At 37.2% G+C, this 25,128-nt stretch overlaps 1 protein-coding gene across 1 annotated transcript; it reads left to right on the plus strand.

Annotated features, from left to right (window-relative positions):
- Window positions 1-10,367: 10,367 nt before the first annotated feature.
- Window positions 10,368-24,887, plus strand: Smp_175610.1 (putative thioredoxin-like protein; the record flags this gene model as incomplete). The annotated part of the gene is made up of 8 exons (XM_018798560.1): window positions 10,368-10,577; window positions 11,408-11,593; window positions 13,801-13,938; window positions 14,683-14,749; window positions 16,748-16,841; window positions 17,962-18,040; window positions 20,349-20,453; window positions 24,855-24,887. 8 exons carry the CDS (start codon window positions 10,368-10,370, stop codon window positions 24,885-24,887), a joined length of 912 nt encoding a protein of 303 aa, XP_018653490.1.
- Window positions 24,888-25,128: the final 241 nt, after the last annotated feature.

The following is a 25,128-nucleotide window of genomic DNA, read 5'->3' on the forward strand; positions in this document are numbered from 1 at the left end:
TAATAATCTATATCTGAAGGTTCCTTTATGACACTTTTCAACTCAACATAGTCAGACTTACCGTCTTCTCAGGTATTGATCATAAAAACTCTCATTCTAAAAGTTAGTGGCCACAATAGAGACTTATATATTAGTAGACAGCAGTCACCAATGTTAGGGTTTGAATTTATGCATGCTCAGATGGTACTGTAGGAAAGTACCTTTTATGGTCTGATTTCAAGATATGGGATAACCCCTTTGAATTACCACATGTTGTTATTTAGTTTTCTATTGTCTGGATGACCTAATAACACAAGTGTTTACACGTGTACCGTAATAAAAAGGTTCCATCTGAAAGCAAATTTCCCATTTGTAAACTTTCGATTCCTCATACTGGAACTACCCTAACAGTAATAAACAGATCTGGTCATATACCATCCATAGATTCGTAACAATGCTTACCTGGAACCAGTAAGGAGAGTACTTGCAAAAGTTCAACACAAACCAAGTTTTATCAAAGTAAATGGGAACAATGTCTAAAAAATAGATTTTGTGATATGTCCTTGATACGTCATAGCCTTCACTCTTTCTTCAATTCAGTATTTCATTATTTTGTCGGGATCCGACTCAGTAGTTATGTTTGATCTAGTTATTTGTAAAATTTGTGTTTGGAGAAAATGAAGGGGGTACTAAATATATGCATAAAAAAGTTTGTTTCCGGACTGGTGACGCCATAAGGTTGGTTATATTTTAAGTAAAGAATAAGTTATAGGAAGGGCAACAGAACATTGGATAAGAGATCGGTCATCTTGCATGCAATGCAATTTCATGTTAGAGTAATATCTAGACAGCTGGGTGTTTGAAATGTGTTCCGAAACAATCAGTTGGCCTTAAAAAACATGAAAACAGAAAGGTGGTAGCGCTATACCCATCCAAAACAGGACATAAGTTATTGAATATTCCAGTTTTACCAACATTTATACTATGATGTGCAAAACCTTATCTCCTGTTTCTATGACCGGTGTATCCCACAACATATCAACCTGGTAACTTATTACAGTAAATCCTGTTGCATTTGTAATTATTTGACCTTGCCTGTAAATTGATGTACCTCGTGTAACATATTGTTATTTGAGAATCAAGCACTATTATTATCATAAACTTTGGAGATGACAAAATACGTCTGACGCGCACAAAGAATGATTGACTGCGAAAGCCCTTTATGTATGGGACAATCAGAACAACTCTAACAGAAAAGACCGAACTTAACTGGCCACCTCTTGGCAGGCGCTTAGTAACAAGTAAAGCGGATATTTTCACCGTCCACCTTGTTCATGAAATACATAGATTTATTTCTGTTTAAACCAATTTGATTGTCTTAGAATCAAAACTATGTATGGTTTATATAACGAACGGGGTTTCCAAAATCTATCGATTTGTGTCAACTTTCTTCGTATTTTTAGTGAGGAAAGTGACTAATATGTCCTTGGTAGTAGACAGACTGAGTATTTGCAAACACTACGTGAGGATAATCCATTGGCAATATTTTTTCATATCCTGGTTAAACTTTGACGGCTATTTGCCTACCATTATCTGATGTATCGTCTGGCAAGCAGATAACAATTGTAATACACCTACCAAGTTTTCAATAAACTGGTTTGCCAAGTCACACACCAATATGAACGATTTAAAGGTGCATGTGGAATTATATGCGACTCCAACAAACCCATATGACGCTCGAAAATACCGCGCAGGTCAATGGGTAACTGATTGACCATCGGAAAACACTTTTCTGACATTATCGTTTATAATAGATGCAGGCGATTTCATAACAAGAAGGGTAACACAAGGTGAAGAGGATTTCATTGGGTTTAGGAAGAGGTAAAATTTACCAGCTGTCTCCTCCGATTTCTTCAAGAAGCCGATTAATACCGTTACGTCATTCATTCACAACGTAGAACATCGTAAATAAGTACATCAGTTCGAGTTGCCATACCACATTAACACAGAGATGCAGTTGTCCATTCAAATCCCATGGTGGTGGAAGTAGTAAGAGTGCAAGCAGTAATCCGAAAGATTAAGGTTTAAAGATGTTATTCAAGGAGTATAATCCAGTGAAATAAATTTGGAAAGAGAAAAAGATAGAGACATGAAGAATTCAGAATATTAGAATTTGGTAGGACACAAAGAGTGGATGCACCTTCGCCATTGCAAACGATTTTGAGCCATGTCATTCAAGGTCTCTAACCATCGATTGCTATCATCTCGCGAATCCCAACCAGGTAGTCTACACCTACCATATGGCTCAGTCCACTTGTCAGTGAATTCATGGATTTGTGCCACGTTTTGTTCTGGCCGCCTCTAGCTTTCTCCCAACCTACTCCTCCATCATAAAACATCGCACATCGGGACAGTCGGTGGTTAGTCGGGCATGAAAATGCCATGATACGGTGATACCTGTTGCAAACGAAATTTTAGAACTATAAACAAATCACTTAATACTAGTGATATCAGGGTTCAAAGTCGTTTTTTTTAAAAATTCAGTTAGGATATACGAGCAATGCTTCGAAGACACCTATGATTGAATACTAGTAGCCCACGAATATCCTCTACTGTTACCGTCCATGTTTCACAGCCATAAAGTAGGACGGAACTAACTGCTGCCCAGTAAACCCGTCGATTGGTTGGTTAACGGATATCTCACGTACGCCATAAATGACGGAATTTGGCGAAAGCTAGACGAGCCTTCTATATCCGTGTTGATATTTCGTCAAACACCATAACACGTTAAACCACCTACAACAGAGACCTAATTACCTGGTAGTTATAGTCTCTCAGGTCCTGGAGACCTATTAGGACCGCAAAGTATAAGTTCTCAAAGGTTTAAGAGCACTTTAGATTGCATTTAGAACCTTCGGATGCTTTAAGGCAAAAATATTTGGGGGGAGTAAGTGTTTACGGGGAGCTCAAAGTGTGTTATACTAGCGGTTAGATCTAGTTTTAAGAAGCATTGTGAACTAGTGAAAAGGTTAGTAGGATTAGGAGAAAACATTATTGAGTTCCTGTGTGATGTGAGATAAATTCGACCAAGTCTACTCCGCTTGTGAATAAGTGTGGTCCAATGCAGCCGGGTTTTCAATATCACATTATTCAATAATGAGCTCTGATATAAAACTCACCTCTGCTGCTCTTCCAATCGCTTAACTTGGGGAGACAAAAATGATTCGCTTGCATGTCTAGAGCCTTCTATCTACATACCTTTTCAATCGGGCGCCATATGGAGAAACTCGCCATCTCACCATCTAGCAATAGTACTGATGATGCAACGGATGTTCTAGTTTTACAACTAGCTACCAGTAGCACCTTCCATATTCGATCGTTCCCAGTCAGATAGAAATCAGAAGTCAGGCGAGAAGAAGCAGGAAAGATATATTTGATTCGTTACCAATATATCGAGAGGCGTTCGCACTTAGCTGACTATGGAAACGTAGGAGCTGTGTCCCACGCCGAGCTGCAACGTGATCTGGTACGGATGCATGACCGAAAGCCTTCAGTTAAACAAGTCCACTTAAACAACATGGTCAGCATCCAATGTTGAACACTTAATGAGCTATTGATTTTGGGGAATTATTTACAGCTACAGTACCTTCTATGGATAAGTTAAAGACAAATTCGTTTCGATCTGAACGCTAATTACTAGGACCAACATTGATTTTAGTCTTCTTACGTTATTGAAAAAAGTAAAAAATGAAATTGGGACTAGAGAATTGCACTCACGGTTGTCAAAGGGGTAAGATGATTTATCTCTTGACCATGTATGGTGTTGCAAGATTAAAAAAGTAACATTTTCATGTGATGAGCTCGTAAAATATGGAGTACGCTTCAAGTGTATTCCTACGGCCACGCGATAAAGCACATATAAAGGTAATAAAAGAATATATCGGTGTATGAAAATATTCAACTTTTCAGATGTCTTTTAGGTAGAAAATTTAGTTTGATTCTTCTTCTCAAGGATTTGGATATTTCAGGCTGGCAGTTTTTCAAACTTCCAAACTTTGCCGGGTAACTTGAGTTTCTTCCCTCATGTTGGTAGATACACGTTTCAAAGCTTTTTATTTGTAACATTACCAAGTTAGTATGATGAAAGCGACAGTGTCAAGTTACTAAATAATTGATTGGTTGGATTAGTATCTTTGATTAGATAGTTTTGACTAGTTCGAAGCTAATTGAGTTCGGGATTCGTAAATTCCCGGCTAGTCGGGTATGTATACCAACCTAACAGGTGTATTTACTCCAACGGCAATTCCAGATGATTGATCTAGTTCTACACTGCATCATTGTGGTTTTGGTAGACGACCTGTCCCATTATAACGCCAGTTCACTTTTACGCAACATGGCTTTCTACTCATCTAAAATTTCGCGAAGTCCAAGCAAAATTTGCTCTTGTCCCAAGCGTTTCATTTGTTCGCCTTTACTTCTATCACAAAAAAATTCTTTGACAGTAGGCTGGATTTAGAAGAATTACTTAATAGAATACATTTACTGGGAACGTAATCGTAGTTTACAAGGAGATTAACAGTCGGATTACCGTCACACATTGTAAATGCAAATTCTGATTGACGTTGACGAAGTTATAGTTGCTAGTAAACGCGTTATTTTATAAAATAGGTGAACCGATTTCAAACTCCATGAGAATACATACGCGCTCTCACTACACGTCTAAATTGTATCCATGCAACGCATATGAAGTTGATATGTAGTTAAACGATGGTTTGCCAAGGATTTGCGGTTAAAGTACAAACACTTTCAAAACAATAATGTCCCATTGCTACATTAATGTCAGTTAGTCATCTACAACATGGGACCAGACACATATATTTATCAGTCCAAGTTGCTACACTTCATTGGCACAGGATGAACACCAAATTCATAGAAGTGGTTACCTCAATGCTAGTAATATATAGAAAAAACGATTGCATGTAAGGATATGATACAACAAGAAAGAATTTGTTTGTATAAAGGTATAAAGTGATTTCAATCTCACGGTTTAAGAAAGGGCATAGTGTGTATACACCGACTCCATTGTAATCAATTCTGGGCTGTCACCCATAGTCTCCACTGAACACTGCATCACTAGGGCCACAATCAAACGTCGTTTCCCTCAAATAACCGCTGTTAGGGAAAAAATACACATCCTCTTTTTTGTTCACTTGAAAAACGAATAGTGAGTAATAACTCTGAACAGTCTTCTATATATATTCTGATCATTTATCTTACGATTTTATTTCACTTACAAACTGATTCAAGTTAACACTACATGTTAGTCATCCCAACATTACTGATTCGATTTGATTTTATATGACAAACAACACTCCTTGATTCACATGTTACAGTTTCTTAAATGATGTACTCTGTCTCCTTACTTTGATGGAACTTTCTAATCTAACAGCACATAATCGACTCTTAATGGGGATCCAGTTGACTAGTGTTGCCTCAGCTCTAGCACATTGTGCGACACCAACGTCAGCAAAACCAGACGAATATGCCACAGAGTTTCTGGATAAACTCACTTGAAGCAAGCTTTTCGAATCGACAGATGGAGAGCGGATTTGTAGTACTTCACTAGAGTCTTGAATACGGGTCTCGGATAGACAACAGACGTCGATATTAAGACTTAACCAATCCTATCTGTTGTCCGATCTGCATTAGTGTGCGAACGTTAAAGGAAGCCAGTTTGAATGGTGTACCTGGTTTCAGAAACTCTCATTATTCGTATTCGGTGGTAGCATTCAACTTTCGGCTAATCAGTGACTCGAGATCGTTTAGATAGAACGGAGATCCCACCGCAGACGAGCTGCTGTATAAGTTGAAAAATAAAGATACACAAAGTGGGAATAAAAGAGAGTAGTTAAGTGACACAGTATATAAAAAATAAAAATGAATTTGAATTGTCTGAATTTTAATTGAAGTGAAAATAGTATTTCCAGTAATTATCGTCGTTTCATTTCATTTGTGTGTGGGCTGTGATACTGTCCGGGTTCCCAGACCGAAGCAGGTGGTTTTCTTGCGGGGTCACGCCCGGATCCTTTGACCTGAAGGTCTGATCCACAAGGCATTGGAGCAACGTAAAAACATGCAGTCCCATGGTAGTCGGTGACCAACAATCGGTTCATACACCTATTGTTCTCTCAGGATTCTGTAGCCCATTTGCACCATTGGTTTGAAATCAGGGTTTGCCAACTCCCTTATATGAATTCTCCATATCCACCAGCCCGATTTAATTCCCGGACATTCGATTTTGGTTCTCTCAATTTTGTAAACAACACCTCGTTCACGAGAAGGCAGTGAGTAGGACCTCCCTGGCAGTGGTTGTATGTACGTGGCCATGTAAGAGCATTTTGAGGGGGAGAGCTGACTCTTCCCACTCTCGGTCGTACCAGAGCATATGGGGGCTGTTAGTGAGATATATTCAAATGAGAAACGATTGGAGATAACGTGTGATTTCAGGATAAAATAAACAAACATACAATAGCTAACAGACGCTTTCAAAGTAAGAACCGGAGTCAGACAAAGCTGCTTACTCTCCGCCTTCCTTTTTCTCCTGGTGTTCTACTACATTATGAAGACCTCGACATCTGAGGGAAAGCACGAAATACAATGGACAGCTCGGAATCAATTAGGAAATTTGGACTTTGCAGATGACTTAACTCTTCTATCCCATACACAAAAAAATGCAGATGAAGACAACCAGTGTAGCAGTAGCTTTTGCATCAGTGAGCCTCAACATACACAAAGGAAAAAGCAAGATCCTCTAATAAAACACGGAGAAAACCAACCCAATCACACTTGATGGAGAAGCTTTGGAAAATGTGGAATCATTCGCGTATCTGGGAAGCATCATCGATGAACAAGAAGCATCCGATGCAGACGTAAAGGCCAAGATTGGCAAAGCAAGCGCCACATTCCTACAATTGAAGAACATATGGAACTCACAACAGCTGTCTGTCAACCAATATCAAAGTTGGAATCTCAATACGAACATCAAGACAGTTCTACTGTATGGAGCTGAAACTTCAAGAACTACACATCACAAGAAAGGTACAAGTATTTATGAACAATTGTCTACTCAAGTTACTTGATGTTCGTTTGTCAGATACCATCAACAACAACCTACTATGGAAGAGAACAGACCAACTTTCATCTGAGTAGGAAATTAGTAAAAGAAACTGGAGTTGGATAGGATATACATTGAGAATAACATCAGACTCATCACAAAACAAGCATCAACTTCGATTCCTGAATAGAAACGGAAAAGATGAAGACCGAGGAATACATTGTATCAGAAATTAGATATAGACATGAAAAGGATCAATTGTAACTGAAACCAACTGGAGAGGATTTCCTAGGACAGAGTAGGTTGGAGATCATTAATGTAAGGCCTCAGATACACAAGATGTAACATAAGTTAATCAGTAAATAGTTTTCTAATTACAAGACTTGGTCGGTCTGGCCTAAATCAACTCATCAATTTAACCATTAAATTATTACAATTTCTAAAAACCTTCATTTTGACAAATATTCAGATTATTTTATTATATAAGAAATTAGGAAATGTCGGAGGTGGATAGGACATACATTAAGAGAATTATCAAACGGCATCACGAGGCAAGCCCTAACTTGGAACCCTGATGGGAAGCGGAAAAGAGGAAGGCCAAAGAATACACTGCGTCGAGAATTGGAAGCAGACATGAAAATGATGAATAGCAACTGGAAAAAACTGGAAAGGATTGTTCAGGACAGAGTTGGATGGAGAATGCTGGTGGGCGGCCTACGCTCCTCCACGAGGGGTAACGGGCGTAAGTAAGTACCCAAAGGAAGATGCAGATAGAAAAAAACCTGTTAATGATATATATATATGATGATTGTACAACCCTTGAAAATAAAACCATCTAAAAGAAAATTTTCTCTGAAGTAAAAATCACATCAGGTAACAATGAATAATTTGTTCTTCAAATGAATATTATATCAAAAGCACTCAGCCTATGAATGTTTTCGATGCGGTTTATGAAGTAGAAGGCATGCCTACTCTGAGGGATTTTGATCATAGATATTTTTAAAAGATTGCTTGCGTATTTTGGAACGGCTAAATGAACAGTGGTAAGTTATCAAACAAAGATGGCGAATCGGTTGATGAGGTCGTAAATATTGACTGAGTAAACTGTTTGAGACGTCTTACGTCATGCCTTTCACGTGTAGTGCTGCTTGACGTAGGAGTAAGTTGTAAGAATACTAGAAGCGGTCAGACCGAAACGTGTGACCAGTCTACAAGTCATTGACTGTCGGTCTAAGTCATGTTAATGGATGCAGACTACCTGATTGGATGGGGTCCGTGTGATAACAACGATCAGATGTTAGAGACATGTAGTGTGGCTCCTAGTTAGTCACAACGTTCCAGATACATTTTACATTTTATCTTAATCTAGATCTTCAGTTGCAGCATTCCTTCATGCAAACGTCAGTTTGTCTTCTCGGAATATGTTTTCAGTGTTTAGTTTTTGTTACTGCAATTACTGGGACTCCTTTGCCATTCGTTTGGTTGATTTCCTATTTCGTTTTGATGTCGTACGAAAACACATGTTTTTTTCAAGACTTTACAGTAGTCATGACTCGCTGATTGATTCATCCATGTAATATCACATGACGTACTAAGAATTTGTTTACCGTCTGATTTGGCTCGATTAATTGTGAGGGCTATTAAAACCTTGTCAGAAAAAGTAAAACCTTTGACTAAGTAGTTTCAAGTTGAGTTCCTAAAAAAATCAGGCCACAGATCTATCCTTTATGTTGAAGAGTAGCTTATTCTACTACTTAACAGTTCTAATTTGTACATCTTTAGAACTCTGTAAAATGTCATTATTTCACCATTAAGTGACATACTTTGTTTAATAGTCATCTGATCCGTCAAATTTACGTTAATGAACATTATATTGGTTTCTTATAAATGTGTTTGAATACATCCAATCATAGTTGCAATGATGTCTACAATTACATCATAGGAGGAGGATATTCGTAGGCTACTAGTATTCAATCATAGGTGTCTTCGAAGCATTGCTCGTATATCCTGGGACCACCGAGTAAGTAATGCAGTCGTTAGGAAACGGGTACTAGGTAAGAATTGCAAATCGATTGATGATGTGGTGAAACTTTATCAGTTGAGATGGCTGGGACACGTGCTACGTATGCCCGACTAACCACCGACTGTCCCGATGTGCGATGTTTTATGATGGAGGAGTAGGTTGGGAGAAAGCTAGAGGCGGCCAGAACAAAACGTGGCACAAATCCATGAATTCACTGACAAGTGGACTGAGCCATGTTGGTAGGTGTAGACTACCTGGTTGGGATCCGCGAGATGATAGCAATCGATGGTTAGAGACCTTGAATGACATGGCTCAAAATCGTTTGCAATGGCGAAGGTGCATCCACTCTTTGTGTCCTACCAAATTCTAATATTCTGAATTCTTCATGTCTCTATCTTTTTCTCTTTCCAAATTTATTTCACTGGATTATACTCCTTGAATAACATCTTTAAACCTTAATCTTTCGGATTACTGCTTGCACTCTTACTACTTCCACCACTATGGGATTTGAATCGACATTTATTTATTTATTTAAACACATAAATATTGGTACAAGGAAGCACCAGATAAATATGCGCCTCACAAATCTCATTTGATTAGTGTGAGGGCTATTATACTGCCCAGGTGCCCAGACTGAAGCAGGTGGTTTTCTTAGGGGACCACACACCGAGCCTTTGACCTGAAGGTCTAGTCCACAAGGCAGTGGAGCACCTTAAGGAGATGCAGTCCCATGGTAACCGGTCACCAACGATTGGTTCATACGCCATTTGTTCCTTCAGGATACTGGAGCTCATGTACACCATTGGTTTGGAATCAGGGTTTTCCAACTCCCCTAGGTGAACTTTTCGTGTCCACCAACCCGCTGGACATTCGCTTTTCGTCCTCTCAATTTCGTAAACAACAGTAATGCCACTAAAAGGCAGTGAGTAGGACTTCCTTGACAGAGGCTATATATTCGCGTGGCCATGTGAGAGCATTTCGAAAGGGAGAGCGTATTCTCCCCACTCTAGGCCGTACCAGGGTTTTTGGTGCAAAAGCCGTGGCGCCCGATTGGGGGCATCTCTGTGTTATTGTGGTATGGCAACTCGAACTGATGTACGTATGTACGAAGTTCTACGTTGTAACTGACTGACTGACATAGAAATGAAATGAAGCCAGTTGGTTATTATCAAATTTAGTTTTACAATATATTTTCTAAAGTAAATTGATGTTTCATTTTTGAAATTTTATTTTAGAAATTTTACTTATTAGATGGCCACTGTGATTAACATCACAGATAAAAACCATCTTGAACAAATTATACAACAAGCAAATAATGTAACAAATGGTCCAAGCATTGTAGTTATGGATTTTTATGCTTCATGGTGTCGTCCTTGTTCAGATATAGCTCCTGTCTTTCAAGAATTAAGCATCAAGTATACAAATATGAAATTTGTTAAAATTGATGTTGATAAACATGAGGTAAGCATTTAATGATGCTTTTTAATTTTAATGTCAGTCATGTCAGTCTGTCATAAGTAATAAAAAACCTCTACCAGGGAAGTCCTACTCATTGCCTTCTTGTGGCATTACTGTTGTTTACGAAATTGAGAAGACGAAAAGCGAATGTCCGGCGCTTTATCCGTGTTGGTGGACACGGAAAGTCCACTTAAGGAGGTTGGAAAACACTGATTCTAAACCTATGGTGCACGTGTGTTCCAGTATCCTGAGGGAACAAATGGCGTAGGAATCAATCGTTGGTCACCGTCTACCATGGGACTGCATCTCCTTACGATGCTCCACTACCTTGTGGATCAGATCTTTAGGTCAAGGCTTCGGGTGTGGCCCCCTAAGAAAACCTCCTGCTTCGGTTTTTATAAGTGATTCATAAATTTGAACTGTTTAGTTAAAAGTTATCCGCTTGCTGTATTTGCTCTATCGTGACTATCGAGCTAGCGAGCATAGGAGAGCTGGATTCTAGACCGATATTCGTTAATTGTTATTCTTGGCTGTTATCTATTTGCTTATTAGCCGGGGGTCATCGGTACTAGATAAACAATCTAGATGAAATAATCTATACTCTGAATAGACAAATATAACCTCTCTCTTGTAATACCGTCCGATCACATTTGCCTCTAAGATAACTAACAAGAAAACTGTTGCTTTACTGTCACATCAAACTCCTGTATTTAGATAACTTTACCGATCATAGCTCGCTGCTAATAGTTCAAGTAGTCCATCTCCGAAAATGAGCAGATTACTATTATGGTTATTACTGATGTTTCTTTTCAATCTGCATTTTTGTATTTTAGGACGTTGCACAACGTTACAATGTCAGATCATTACCTACGTTTATATTTCTACGTGGAGCTGAACAAATTGATCGGATTACTGGTGGAGTTCCACAAAAGTTAAGAGATAAAGTACAGGAACTTGCTCTCTCTGGATCAGACTCTCATGAAAGTGGTTCACATAAAAGCCCGCAGTCTTCTAAACAAGTATGCATCTTTTTACTTTTAATCAGTTGTCATACGGGATTAACATTTAGTCTTTTTCTAAATGTTCTGATTTGTTTGGTACTATTTGAACATGACAATTGTAACAGTTTGACTCAGTGTAGTTCAACAACTCTTAATCGTTGAGCAACTCGTTCCGAAACTGGCTCCACCTATATTTTAGTTTAGCAAAGGGTGCATTCCTACAGTTGAAGGAAATCTGGGACTCAAAACAACTGTCAGCCAACACTAAATATATTAATTTATTTAAAACTTCAAGACAGTTCTATTGTATGGAGTTGAAACTTCGAAAACTACTACAACCATCATCAAAAACGTACAAGGATTTATAAACAGTTGTTTACACAAGATACTTAAGATCCGTTGACCAAACATCATGAGCAACAACCTACTATGAGACAGAACAAATCAGCTTCCAGTTGAAGAGTAATTTGGGAAAACAAGCTGGGGGTGGATAAGACTGCATCACGAGACAGTTCCTAACTTGGATTCCTCAAGGGGACAGGTAAAGGGGCAGATCAAAGAACACATTGCGTCGGCAATTGGAGGCATACATCAAAATAATGAATAACACTTAGCAACGACTGCTAAGAAGAACCCAGAACAGAGTGGTGGTCACTGTATGACGTGGTGTCATTGTATGAAAGGAAGCTGTACAGGACTGGCTTCTGTTGGTCCTTCACGATTGCCTGGTTGGAGTCCTAGAGATGATGCAACACAGTGGCTAGAGACGTTATCAGATATGGTTCAGAATAGAAGCCAATGGCGATCCTGCTGCAATTTTCTTTCACTTTCTTCATAAAAATGGACGTGACTTTTTCAACTGAAGGATTCTTTTTGGTTGTAACTTTGTTAACTGAAGTATTTTTTCCATTATTACTATTATTATTATTATTATTATTATTATTTCACTCTTATACACTAATTTCTGTCAGTTGTTGTAGTTATTCTATTATACGCACTTTACACTATCTCTTCACAACTACATTGTTATTGTGTGGCGCATATGTATTTAGTGCCTCCTTGTATCATTATTTGTGTCCAAATAAATAAATAATAAATATGCACCACTGGTTTGTTGTAAGGGTTTTTCAACGCCCCTGGTGTGTATTCACTAAGTCAGTCTAAGCGTTTGATATTCTCGTTTCATTCCCTCACTTTCCTAAAGAAATATCAGCTGAATCAAAGCACTATGTATAAATTCCCTTGCAGAGACTGTAAAGATGTGACTTTACAAGATTACTTTGAGGAGGCTAGTGGAGTCACTCCAAGTTCGGTCTTATCAGGTACACTTCATCCACATGTACTCGTGAGCCAGCATCCTACAAAATAAACATACATTTATCAAAGTCAAAAACGCCTAATAATCATTTTGTCTAATTATTAGTCTTCCATAGTCGTCAAGAGAGACTTATGGGTGGGCACTCGCGAAAAATCAACGTAACATCGTATTTTACATTAATTACCTAGTTTCATGGTAGGGGTCAGAGCACTTAATACAACGATATTGATCGTTTGTAGCTGTTATCAATCACTCATCAAAAGTGATACGATTGTGAAATTTCCAACGTTTCACATTTTATATAGTCTGAAGGGTAAAGTATTTGTTAGTAATTCGTTCTTTTTTATGCGTGCGAAACATGTCCATTAAGAATAGGGGATATTTGTACGTTACTAGTATTTTATCATAGTTGTTTTCAAACGGAGCATTGCTCATGTATTCTGAGACCACTGAGTGAGCAGTGTAGGGGTTAAACATAGGGTACTAGGTAAATATGACAAACAGATTGATAAATTATTGAATCTTCACTAACTGAGGTGGTTAGGACATGTTTTACGTAAACTCAACCACCGCTTACCCTTGTTGAGTAATGATGGTTGATGTGGTTGGTCGGAAGAAATCTAGAGGCGGTCAAATCAAGACATTACACCAGTTAATGAAGTCATTGACATTTCAACTGAGCCGTGTAAGTAAGTGTAGACTATCTGATTTGTGTCCATATAATTAACATAATCAGTGGTTAGAGACTTTGGATGATATGGCTCAGAATCATTCAGAATGAGGAAGGTGAATTCACACTTCCTCTCCTCTTAGATCGTTAGTCCTGAAATTCCCTTACATTTCTTTTTATAATCATCACATTCATTTATATCTGATCGTTTCATTTTTCAATCTTTTTTACTAATAGTATGATATGGATGTATTATTGTCAAAAAATCAATGTGAATGTTTAAATGAAGATGATACTCATTCACTTGCTCAATTATTACATTCCTCTGAAAATAATAATTCCAAGGTATATTTATTATCAGATACAGATGAACAGGTTAGTGTGCTTGGTTAATGAATATAAAGTTTTATCCATTTTTTAATTTAAACATATAAATATTGGTACAAGGGGGCACCAGATACGCCACACAAATATTTGATTTGTGTGAGGGCTGTGATACTACTCAGGTGCCCAGACCGAAGCAGGTGGTTTTCTTAAAGGGCCACACCCGGAGCCTTTGATCTAAAGGTCTGATCCATAAGGCAGTGGAGCATCGTAAGGAGATGCAGTCCCATGGTAGTCGGTGACCAACCATTGATTCATGCGTCATTTGTTCCCTCAGGATACTGGAGCCAGCCCATGTGCACCATTTGTTTGTAATCAGGGTTTTCCAACTCCCCTAGGTGGACTTTCGGTGTCCACCAACCTGGTTAAAGCGCCGGACATTCGCTTTCCATCCTCTCAATTCCGTAAACAACACCCCTGCTGAGAGAAGGCCTGAGTAGGACTTCCCTGGAAGAGGCTATATACGCATGGCTATGTGAGAGCATTTCGAGAGAGAGAGAGAGAGAGAGTGGACTCTCCCCACTCTCAGCTGTACCGAGGGCATTAGCTTTAGAATTGAGATATTGTGTGTGTAGTAACTAATAAATCATGCTTACCAATAGATTTTATATTCAATTTAATTGACTTCTTTCTAATATATAACCTTTATACAAATTCATATAAATACTGTTGTCATAATTGTCTTTATTATTTATTTCCTAAAAAAAAATCCCCCCTTTTGTATTTTTTTTAAAGCTTATTATATACATTACCTTTTCACAATTTGTTCGTATTCAATCTGTACAGATTAATGGACCTAAAGGTATTTTTTTATTGTATATATTTGATTTTTGCCATCATTATCATTATTAGTATTGGGTATATGTAATGATCAATTTGTAGATGTGCTTGATTGTTCATAATGTGATTCTTAGCTTTGCTAGATGTATAAAAGCGGTTATCACTACTCGGTTAATCAAACCGTGGGGATATACTTCTTCTTGAGGAGAGAAAATTGGATTAGAAGTGTTTTTGGTGATTCAGTAGCTTGGTTGTAGAGTTCAAGGGAAAATTCGTTTGAAGTCGATGAAACATAAGCTTTCTTAATTGGTTCTGTATTGGAGACGAAAATCTATGGAGTTAGGCGAGATGTGCTATATTTAGGGATAATCTTTCCATTTCTGTGTAGGAAAGCAAATGCTGGTTGTCTAAGGGTAACATGATTGCCGTGATATTCGAGTATAATTGACCATGAGTCAGCGTACTTTTGTCACAAGAAGTTTTGAAAGAGGGGAACACTAACTAAATCTATACATATTATATGACAGTACGAAATAGTATGATGTACAATCTAGTTCATAGGCTTTGACGATTAATTTTGAGTAAAAAAAGGTGTATCGTGATTAGTTGAAATTTACAGATCGATCAGACCATGCAGAAATATTTCTACTTGAGAGATATGAAGGACAAATTGAGGATTTTTTTCAGTCTTTTATGTTTAAACATACTACCCAATAGACCTCAATTACTACTTAAGGCTTGTTTTGCCGAGCCTTTTTTGAACTACTTGCGTAGTATTACCGGGAATGAAAGTTTATGGGGCAAGGGAGTTGTGTGTGTGTTGTTTTGGGGGCTGATCTTATATAACCTATTACTTCGTTTGTGAGAATACAACATTGTTAGAGATGCTAATTATTTGCGGTAAAAATCTTCCTGCCTTTCTGACTGATGTCATTTACTGATAGAAATTATCTGTGAACTGTGCCAATACCTTCAGAAAATATTCTTAGTGATGAATTATCTCTAATTGATCAGAAAACGAGGGCACTGCCAACCGTAGAATGTGTTTAATGCCATTGTTTCCATTCTTCTCAGAGGATTTCTCTTATGTGTGTGTAATTATTACGTCACTATGAGAGTTGAAATCGACTTTATAAATGTCTGCACGCTATAATTTTAGTTCTTGAGATTAATAATATTGAAGCTACGAACTATTCTTAGCTAAGACCATCATTGGAAATCAAGAGACACTGGTTGCGCAGTGTCATGGATTGATTTGAGTTAAGCATCTATATTGCCGGATGTTGATTCAGTGATCTAGATGTTAAGCATCCCTCGCGAGACCTCAAGGTCCTGTGTTCGATGTTTGATGAGGTCATGTATACTCACTGCTAAGAAGCCCCGTCCTGGGATGAAACAGCTGTCAAGTGCTTCCTGGTTTTCAATAGTGGTTTAGCTAAGATCTGTTCGTAGTCTGCTCTATGAAAGTTCCACGTTCTCCATCAACCGCCGTTTAGAAATATTTTAAAAATAACAAAGAAAACCTCATACCAAAAACATTTTACATAAAATGGAATTAGAATTATCTGAATAGAAATGGGAGGTTAGAACAGAATTTCATCTAGCTCTCAACACTATCGTCTTATAAATTAAGAAAATGAAATAAGGAAAGAGTTTTTCATCATATAAACTCATATTGTTTTTATAATTCTTATACTTATCAAATCTAACATACTACACATCTGCCTGTTTGTTATCTTTTATCAATTCATTGACTCGACAACGAAAAATTGCATTGTACATAAGAACTTTGATCCAATTCACATGTGAGACTAAAGGTCCTAAATTCAGTCCCCTGTTGTGAGGACATGGATGCGCATCACTAAGGAGCCTCATACGAAGATGAAATAACTATCCTAGTGCTTTCAGACATTCTAGTGGTTGTCTAACTGAATTCATTTCGTGATCCCAGTTCAATAATTTTCATTCTATATTGTACTTGGAATAATTTGTCATATTATTCTTCTTCTTCTTCTTTTAGAGAATGCACCAAAAACGGTTAAACTATTTATAAATCAAACATCAACACCTGATTTTGATAGTTGTGAAATTGGTGAAGCTATACAAACATTAGAGTAAGTTTTTATTTGTTTATAATTTTGCATTTATTTTCTGAAAGTATTTTGTCTTCAGTGTTCAACGCTAATGAAAGTAGATCATCAATTGATTTATGTTAATTCTTGCAGTATATTTCCCATTGGAGATTAAGTTTCGAATTCTTTAGTTATTTATTACTACTATGTTGTTATTACTTTTGGTTTATTAATTTCATTATTCTAAGTTCATTTCATTGTTAGACTTTTGTTCGGTGTACAGAAGTTTTTCCTTATTTGTTTCATATTGACTTGTAGATGATTAACGTTAAAGTATTGTTGTTCGATATCCCAATCGTTGTATTCACATTAGAAGATTTCTCAATTGTTCTTACGTAGAATTTATTGTAGACTAACTGGCAACCCTAATACTCAAACGTTTTTTTTTAATCAACATCTAATAGCATTATATTAATTATGTCTCATACATGTTGTCTACAGTGTTATGTAATTTTCACTTCCAATCCCCCCTAAATGCCCTGGTACGGCCGAGAGTGGGGAGAGTCCACTCCCTCCCTCTCGAAATGCTCTCACATGGCCACGCGTATATAGCCTCTGCCACGAATGTCCTACTCACTGCCTTCTCATGGCATTACTATTATTTACAAAATTGAGAGGACGAAAAGCGAATGTCCGGCGCTTTAACCAGGTTAGTGGACACGGAAAGTCCACCCTGATTACAAACCAATGGTGCACACGGGCTACAGGATCCTAAGGGAACAAATGGCATATGAATCAATCGTTGGTCACCGACTACCATGAGACTGCATCTCCTTACGATGCTCCACTGCCTTGTGAATCAGACCTCCAGGTCAAAGGCTCTGGGTGTGGTCCCCTAAGAAAACCACCTGCTTCGGTTTGGGCACCTGGGCAGTATCACAGCTTTCACACAAATCGAATGAGATTTGTGCGGCGCATATATATCTGGTGCCCCCTTGTACCAATATTTATGTGTTTAAATAAATAAAATAAATGTTTACACAATGTTATGTAATTTTCACTTTCAATCCTTGACAAAGATTAACTGTTTTTTTTACTATCTCTATCTAATCAAAATCTAATTTTGTTTTTGCTTGTCACATATTTACTCTCTTTACTCTAGATTAACAGAAGATGATATCAAAGATGGCGGGATAACTCAGTTGAATTTTGTAAAGTTCCAAAATGTCAGTACACTTACAGTAAGTGAAAAATCTATTCCTCGGTATATAGGTGTATTATTACTATTATTGTTTGTTAACTTACTTACTTATGCCTGTTACCCATCGTTGAGGAGTATAGGCCACCCACCACCAGTATTCTCCATTCAACCCTGTCCTGGTCAATCCTTTCTAGTTGTTATTCATTCTTTTCATATCTGTTTCAATCTCCCAGCGATTGTTTGTTAAGTCTGTGTGACATCTTGTCTCAATAAGTAAACTGTAAATCGGACTTATTTATTTAAAATCATTAACGTTGGTACTAAAGGACACCAAAATATGTATGTGCCATATGAATTAGTGTAAGGTCTGGAATACTGCCTGTTATGAATTTAAAAGTCTATCGCCAATTTGTTGTGATTTTATACCTGGCTTTTTATCACGTGATTTATTTACCAATCGTAATACGACTTTTCCAATCTTAGCACTGTGCCAAACCAACGACGTTCAACCGGTATGAGCAGTCTAACGTCCTTATTGGTCCCTTGTTTTCCTAGCCCTTCCAGTTGAGTCCAGAACATCAATATCAGCTTCCATTATAAAAATCATTTATTTCAAACGTACTTGGTTTATATACCAGACAGACAGACCGCATCACACTATAAAAATAGAAAATAATATTTGTACAAGATGAAGCCAAATGTGGCTCTGAACGTGGGAGATAGTAATTGTTAAGTCGGCTTACAGTAAACTCTATCAGAGCCTCCAGAGGCTCATAAAGAGCCCCAACCAATCAGCGATTAATTAGAAGCTATGCTACTAAAATAACGAGATCCTGATTGGTTGTTTAACACACTGCTACTATGGAAACTCAAGGTCTCTTAATTACTATAAAACCCCTGTATTTTCTGTACATAAATGAATCCTGTAGTAAAGCTCTTCCCACACACTTTGTGCCTTCTCTCTGGTCTTCAAGTCGGTGTATAGTTCTAGCTCGGGGGCACAGAACTAGCTTAGGGAAGCAAATATAGCGTTCACAATCGGTCAGACGTAACAATAGGCTACAGCCTAGGTCAAATACATAACAGTAATCAATAAACTGAATATAATTTAGGAACAGTAAATCGTATAATAATAATCTATAGGTCAAAATGAAGCTTATAATAAGATGAATATAGATATACACACAATCTAATTACTGAATAGTTATACAATAAGAATAGATGTATAATGTTAGTCCATTAATAGTTCTCAAAAGTTACCCGTAATCCAATCTTAATTAGAATATAACACTGCCCGGATGCCCAAACCGAAACAGAAGGTTTTTTAAGAGACCACTCCCCGAGTCTTTAACCCAGAAATTTAATCCACAAGGTAGTAGAGTGACGTTAGGAGATGCGACTTCATGATAGCCAGTGACCAAGAATAGGTTGATATTTCATTTGTTCCCTCAGAATCGTGGAGCCGATATTGGCGATTGGTTTGTTATCAAGGTTTTCCAACTTCTCTAGGTATGTAGACTGTCAGTACCCTCCCTACGGTTTAATCACTGGACATTCGTTTTTCATACTCTCAAGTATGTAGAGAACACCCTGTATGCGAGAAGGCTGTAAGTAGGACTTACTGGGAAATGGCTATTTACGCGTAGTCAGTCATCTGCTACGTAGGACTAGGCACATATATTCATCAGTCCAAGTTGCCACACATCATTAGCACAACAAGATGAACACCGAATTCACAGTAGTTATTTCAATGAAAGTAATATATAAAAGAAAGGTTGCATATAAGAATATGATACAGTAAGAAGGAATTAATTCGTAGGAAGTTATGAAGCAATTTTAATCTCACAGTTTAAAGGAAGAAAAAGAATATATACGCCTACTCCATTGTGATCACTTCTGAGCCATGTCACCCAGAGTCTTCAACCATTAGTTACGATAGTCGCACTGACTCTAACCAGGTAGTCTTCATCCACCAACATGTCTCAGATCATAAGTTAATTACTTTATGAACTCATGTTACGTTTTGGTTTGGTCACCTCTAACTTTCTTCCAACCATCTTCAACACTAGTCAGCATTCCGCGACGTGGTAATCGGTGTTCAGGCATACATTATTGGAATTATGATTTACAGTTGATGTTTAGAATTATGAATTAAATTTAGGGTTTTTACATCACGAACTGACATCAACCAAAATACCAAAACGCTATTTAACCAAATGAATGCCAAAATCTTATATCTAATTGGTTCGTCCATAAATTATAGTCTTGTATAATCCTTACTCTTAACTACTGTCTTCTCACTTCTTCTATACTCCATGTTGTTGTTATTGTTGATTGTATTGTCATAGATTTTTGTAAAAAATAATCAAACATCTACTGATCAAACTCGAATTGATAAATTGAAATTTTATGGTTATCCAGTGAATACAATAAATATGAATGAATTTAAAAGGGTATGTACATTATTATTGTTATTATTATTATTATTATTATTATTAAAGTTACTTACTTACGCCTGTTACTCCCCATGGAGCATAGGCCACCGATCAGCATTCTCCAACCCACTCTGTCCTGGACCCTTCCTTTCTAGTTCTATTCAGTTTTTGTTCATTCTTCTCATGTCTGTCTCCATTTCTCGGCGTAATGTATTCTTTGGTCTTCCTTCCCTCCTTTGGCCTTAAGGATGCCATGTGAGGGCTTGTCTTGTGATGCAGTTGAGTGATTTCCTCAGTGTGTGTCCTATCCACTTCCAGCACTTCTTGATTTCTTCCTCCACTGGAATCTGGTTTGTTGTCTCCCACAGTAACTTGTTGCTGATAGTGTCTAGTCAACGGATCCGAAGTATCTTGCGTAGAGAACTGTTAATAAACACCTGTATCTTATGGATGATGGCTTTTGTAGTTGTCCAATTTTCCACCCACACAGTAGAACTGTTTTGATATTTGTATTGAAAATTCTGATCTTGACGTTGGTTGACAATTGTTTTGTGTTCCAGATGTTCTTCAGTTGTAAATATGCTGCTCTTGCTTTACCGATCCTCGCCCTCACATCTGCATCAAATCCACCGTATTCATCAATGATGCTGCCCAGATATGTAGAGGTTTCCACATCCTCTAAAGCTTCTCCGTCAAGTGTGATTCGTTTGATGCATGTTGTATTGTATCGGAGAGTCTTGCTTTCCCCTTTGTTTATATTGAGACCTACTGCGGCCGAGGCTGCTGCTACACTGGTCGTCTTCTCCTGCATTTGTTGTTGCGTGTGTGATGGAAGAGCCAGGTCACCTGCGAAGTCTAAATCGTCCAGTTTTATCCTAGCTGTCCATTGTATCCTGTGCTTTCCTCCAGATGCTGACGTTTTCATGATCCAGTCGATCACCATTGTTATTATTATTACTATTATACATATGTACTTGTGCATAAATTCGATTACTAACTACTACTGAATGATGTAAATGACATAATAATTGAGAATGAATACAATTCTTTTGACAAAGATGACAGCCTAGTATACTCGACTTTGATCCATACATTCATAATATAGATAGAAAATGACTAGCACTGAAATCAAGGCGGCGCATTTCGTTTTTTTACTTCGGATTCATCAATTGAATATTCTTTCATCTTAAAGTGTTGATTTTCATACTGGGTAAAATTTCGAGGTATCTTTGACACTCAGTCATTAGAATTGCAAGTTTCAAAGGACTAGATTCAAACTTACGCATATAGTGTAGAAAATTCTAATAAAATTTTTAGAATGTCCATATCTCAGTCCTATAGGATGTTACTCGTGACTCAAACAGCTCAGTGTTAACATTACAGTTTTTTAAGATTGTTGACGCTGATTTAGATCGCACAAAGAGCGTCAATTGCCCCGAGACTGGGGTTACGCCTTGTTGACAAGTGCTGACTAGCAAAAGACCTTAGTTCAAGCAGGTGTTTCTTCCGACCCTCTTCAACCACTGAATATAACACCACTAGTCCATTTTTCTAATCTGCAATGATCGTGGATGCGCACTGCTGAAGAGTTCGATACCAGAACGAAACTGTCGTCCAATGCTCCTAGGTTTTCAGTGGTGGTCTAACAATAGTCAATTCATGATCTGAATTAAAATTATTCATTGATAAGACTCGAGCTTTGTTCATTCAATGTATTTTTAATATGATCAAGTTGATTTCCATACACTAAATGGCTGTGTGAGAGCATTTGGAGAGAGATGTCAGACTCGACCGTACTAGGGCATTTGTCACATACATATATGTCCCTTAGAGAAATTTCAGTCTGGATTGGTTTGTAAAAAATTAGAATTGACTAATGTAATTCATTAAGGTTATAGGGATTTAAGACTGAGAAGTGGCAAATTGTCTAAAACAATATCCAACTAATTTGAGAAAATTAAATTATTCACAGATAGAGCACTTGATTCCAAATCGGTTAAGGGCTCTGGCTCTGGATTGGTAGGTCCTGGGTTCGAATCTCGCGAGAGCGGGATCGTGGATGCGCACCGTTGAGGAGTCCCATAATAGGACGAAACGGCCGTCCAGTGCTTCCAGGTTTTCGATGGTGGTCTAGCTTCAACTGACTCATGGTCTTAACTATATAAAATTACTAAAATCTCCACAAAACCCCCTTGTGTTAAGTGAAATTGTTTTTTATAAGCCGTTATGGATTGCTGTTTCTTTATGCTCGTATATATTCATACGAATATCACAAATCACATTCATGAACATACTTGTTGGACATAAATCAATATGAATTGCGTCAGTGGATAATTGGAGTTCAGTGGCAATAATCTTCATATATTTTGTGATAACTTTTATTTATTGTCATGTGCTGGGCTTCTAAAGAGGCCCTAGTTTTGTTTAGGTTGCTCTCTATTCAATAATTGGTCATTTTCCCATCATTCCTATCTTCCGTACAGTTGTCTCACTGATGCAATCACAAATATATAGCAGATCCTAATAGTTTTTACTCGAAGAAAGGAAAAGATAGTCAACTTGTTCGATGTCTCTAACAGCTACTACAATCTCTGTTGTTGTGATATTTGTCTTGTTTTGGAGGGGATTAAGAACATTGATACCTCAGAAAGATAATTTTGATGTAATTGGTTTCTCTGTCTTTGGTGGTTTAATCATGAATTACTCACAGTTCGTTTAGACATCAGCAGTACAATGATTTATGAGAGTTGCTGCACGTGTAACTGACACCTTGTCCTGTCGAATATGATCTGGATTGTCTGTTGATGTTGTTGTAGACCTGATCTATGTCTTATGATTGTCTGGATATTTATTTCGATTATGTTCTCTTTCAACCTGACTCTTGACCTTATGATTGTTTGTTATTTTTCTAATTGGTTGATGAATTGAATCGGCTTTGATGCTTCTATTGATTGAACAATGAAAGTTTTACGATACTCTCTATTTGTTAGTAGTATATTGAGAAAACAATCATTTTTTATTGTCTATTGTAGTCAATTATGAAAAGGTATATAAGATTTTATATGTTTATTCGAATTCTTTCTTTTATCAGTCACATGTCGCATCATCGGAATATGATAATGATAATATTTTCAACTTATGATCTGTCATTTGTAGAATTAATTATCACAAGGGGTTTTGTGGAGATTTCGTATTTTCATAATTGAAAGCGTGAGTCAATTGAAGCTAGACCACCATGGAAAACCTGGAAGCACTGGATGGCCGTTTCGTCCTACTATGGAACTGCTGAAGATTTGTAGAATTGACTTTTTTCCATAAATGAAGTTGGAATACTATTGAATACGAAAGTATCCAAGTATAACAAAGTATGATAAATATGTTCCATCCAATAAATTCATGGACTATTGAGCGACCCAATTTATTGATGAGATTTTAGGAGGGGGGGGAATATGAACAGAAATTCCATTGAATATCAGAAGGCATTCATAAGCATAATAGCTTGTAGAGAAAGGTACTTTTCAAGTGATTACATAAATAGTGGAAAGATTTGAATGCTGGTAACAAAGTCAGTATAATTATTGATCTATTTTATTAATTAGATCGTCAATTCTATACTTTTCAATCAATAATTCACTGTGTAAGTGATTTGTGATAAAACTGAATTCAATGGAAGAATCTTTACAGTTAACCAATTTAAAGACGCTAAACACCTGAAATAATTTTGAGGAGTTGGAAGGTGAAAATTTCGACATCCAGTGAGATTATAGACAGGGGAATTACTACAAACGATTGATAGTTCAAAGGCGATAAGATCGATATGCCCATAGAATTTGTTGTATTCACTTCTTTATGATCTAAGTTTGTGCATTTGTTGAACAGACTGTGAAGCAACTATGTCCTGGGCAATCCTATCCAGTTAACATTCATCCTTTTCATATCTGCTACTATTTCCCGGCGTAATATGTTCTTCGGCCTTTCACTTTTCCGCTTCCTTTCTGGATTCCAAGTTAGGGCTTGCCTAGTGATGCAGTTTGGTAATTTCCTCAATATATGTCCTATCCACTTCCAACGTCTTTTCCTAATTTCCTCTTCATCTGGAAGCTGGTTTGTTCTCTCCCACAGAAGGCTATTTCTGATAGTATCTGGCCAGTGAATGTTGAGTATTTTGCGTAAAAAACTTTATAAATACTTGTACCTTCTTGACGATGGATGTAGTAGTTCTCTACGTTTCAACTCAGTACAGTAGGACTGTCTTGACGTTCATATTGAAGATTTTCACTTTGAAGTTAATTGACAGTTGTTTGCAGTTCCATATGTTTTTCAGTTGTAGAAATGCTGTCCTTGCTTTGCCTATATATATATATATATATATATAATATGTTAAATCCTATTTATATCTATGTATTTAATAATCCTTAGGTCTCCGGAAAGAAAGGTGAAGCCCATGGTTAACCTGTTGGCAAGATAAAAACCATACTTCATTCTTATTATTTATAAAACAATCTAGGAAAGTGTAAACAATTACACCAATGTATTTGTTGCCTACTTGTTTTGTCTTTGTGTGTGTGTGTATGTGTTCGAATATTTTAAATGCATGAATAGCTCGTTAATTTCTTCTTTTATTCTACCACCTTGTAACTTGGATACTTGGTTGTTTTTTTTTAAAAAAAATATACACAAACCTTGAAGTGGA

Source organism: Schistosoma mansoni, chromosome 7 (genome assembly GCF_000237925.1).
Source record: "Schistosoma mansoni strain Puerto Rico chromosome 7, complete genome".
NCBI classification, from domain to species: domain Eukaryota; kingdom Metazoa; phylum Platyhelminthes; class Trematoda; order Strigeidida; family Schistosomatidae; genus Schistosoma; species Schistosoma mansoni.